Raw genomic sequence first — 597 nt, forward strand, 5'->3', positions numbered from 1 at the left:
GCATACGTACACATATATACGTATATATATATATGTAGATATGTATGTATGTATATATATATATACATCAGCCGCAGCGAAATCCATAGGTAGCTTTCGAGCACATTTGATATTTGGCTGCTTAGTCTAATCCTTTGTCCTTTTTTTTGCCTATTGTAGATCGAAGAGCTCGACCTCACCGCCGCTGACCACGTGCTACCCGTTAATGTACCGAACTTTGGCGATGGCTGGGAAGAGCTGGGTGAGGAATCAGAGGTGTCTGATGTGTTCGAACTATCTTCTATGAAGAGTCTAGAAGAGGCTGTGGAGAGCATTATTGGGTTCTTGGGCATGTACCCTTGTGATCGCACAGACAAGGTATGCTATCCGTGGCATAAGCACAGACATAAACACATATTGTTTCTCTTACCATTTATAATTTGTGCGTGAAAGGATATGAATTTTTTTCTTACATGTCTATGTATTAAGGTAGATACAGGAATGGTTTTATGGTTAACATGAACACTCACACGTATACACACAAATACACACACACGTATACACACAAACACACTCGCACTCACTCCGCACTCACTCACTATCTCACTCACACACACA

At 40.9% G+C, this 597-nt stretch overlaps 1 protein-coding gene across 1 annotated transcript; it reads left to right on the plus strand.

The window, feature by feature from the left end:
- Positions 1 to 157: 157 nt before the first annotated feature.
- SARC_18163 (hypothetical protein) lies at positions 158 to 357 on the plus strand (the record flags this gene model as incomplete). The annotated part of the gene is made up of 1 exon (XM_014287754.1): positions 158 to 357. A coding segment is annotated over one exon (200 nt), but the record flags the coding sequence as incomplete, so codon positions are not given.
- Between the last annotated feature and the right edge of the window lie 240 nt (positions 358 to 597).

Source organism: Sphaeroforma arctica, assembly GCF_001186125.1.
Source record: "Sphaeroforma arctica JP610 unplaced genomic scaffold supercont1.14210, whole genome shotgun sequence".
Lineage (NCBI taxonomy): Eukaryota > Ichthyosporea > Ichthyophonida > Sphaeroforma > Sphaeroforma arctica.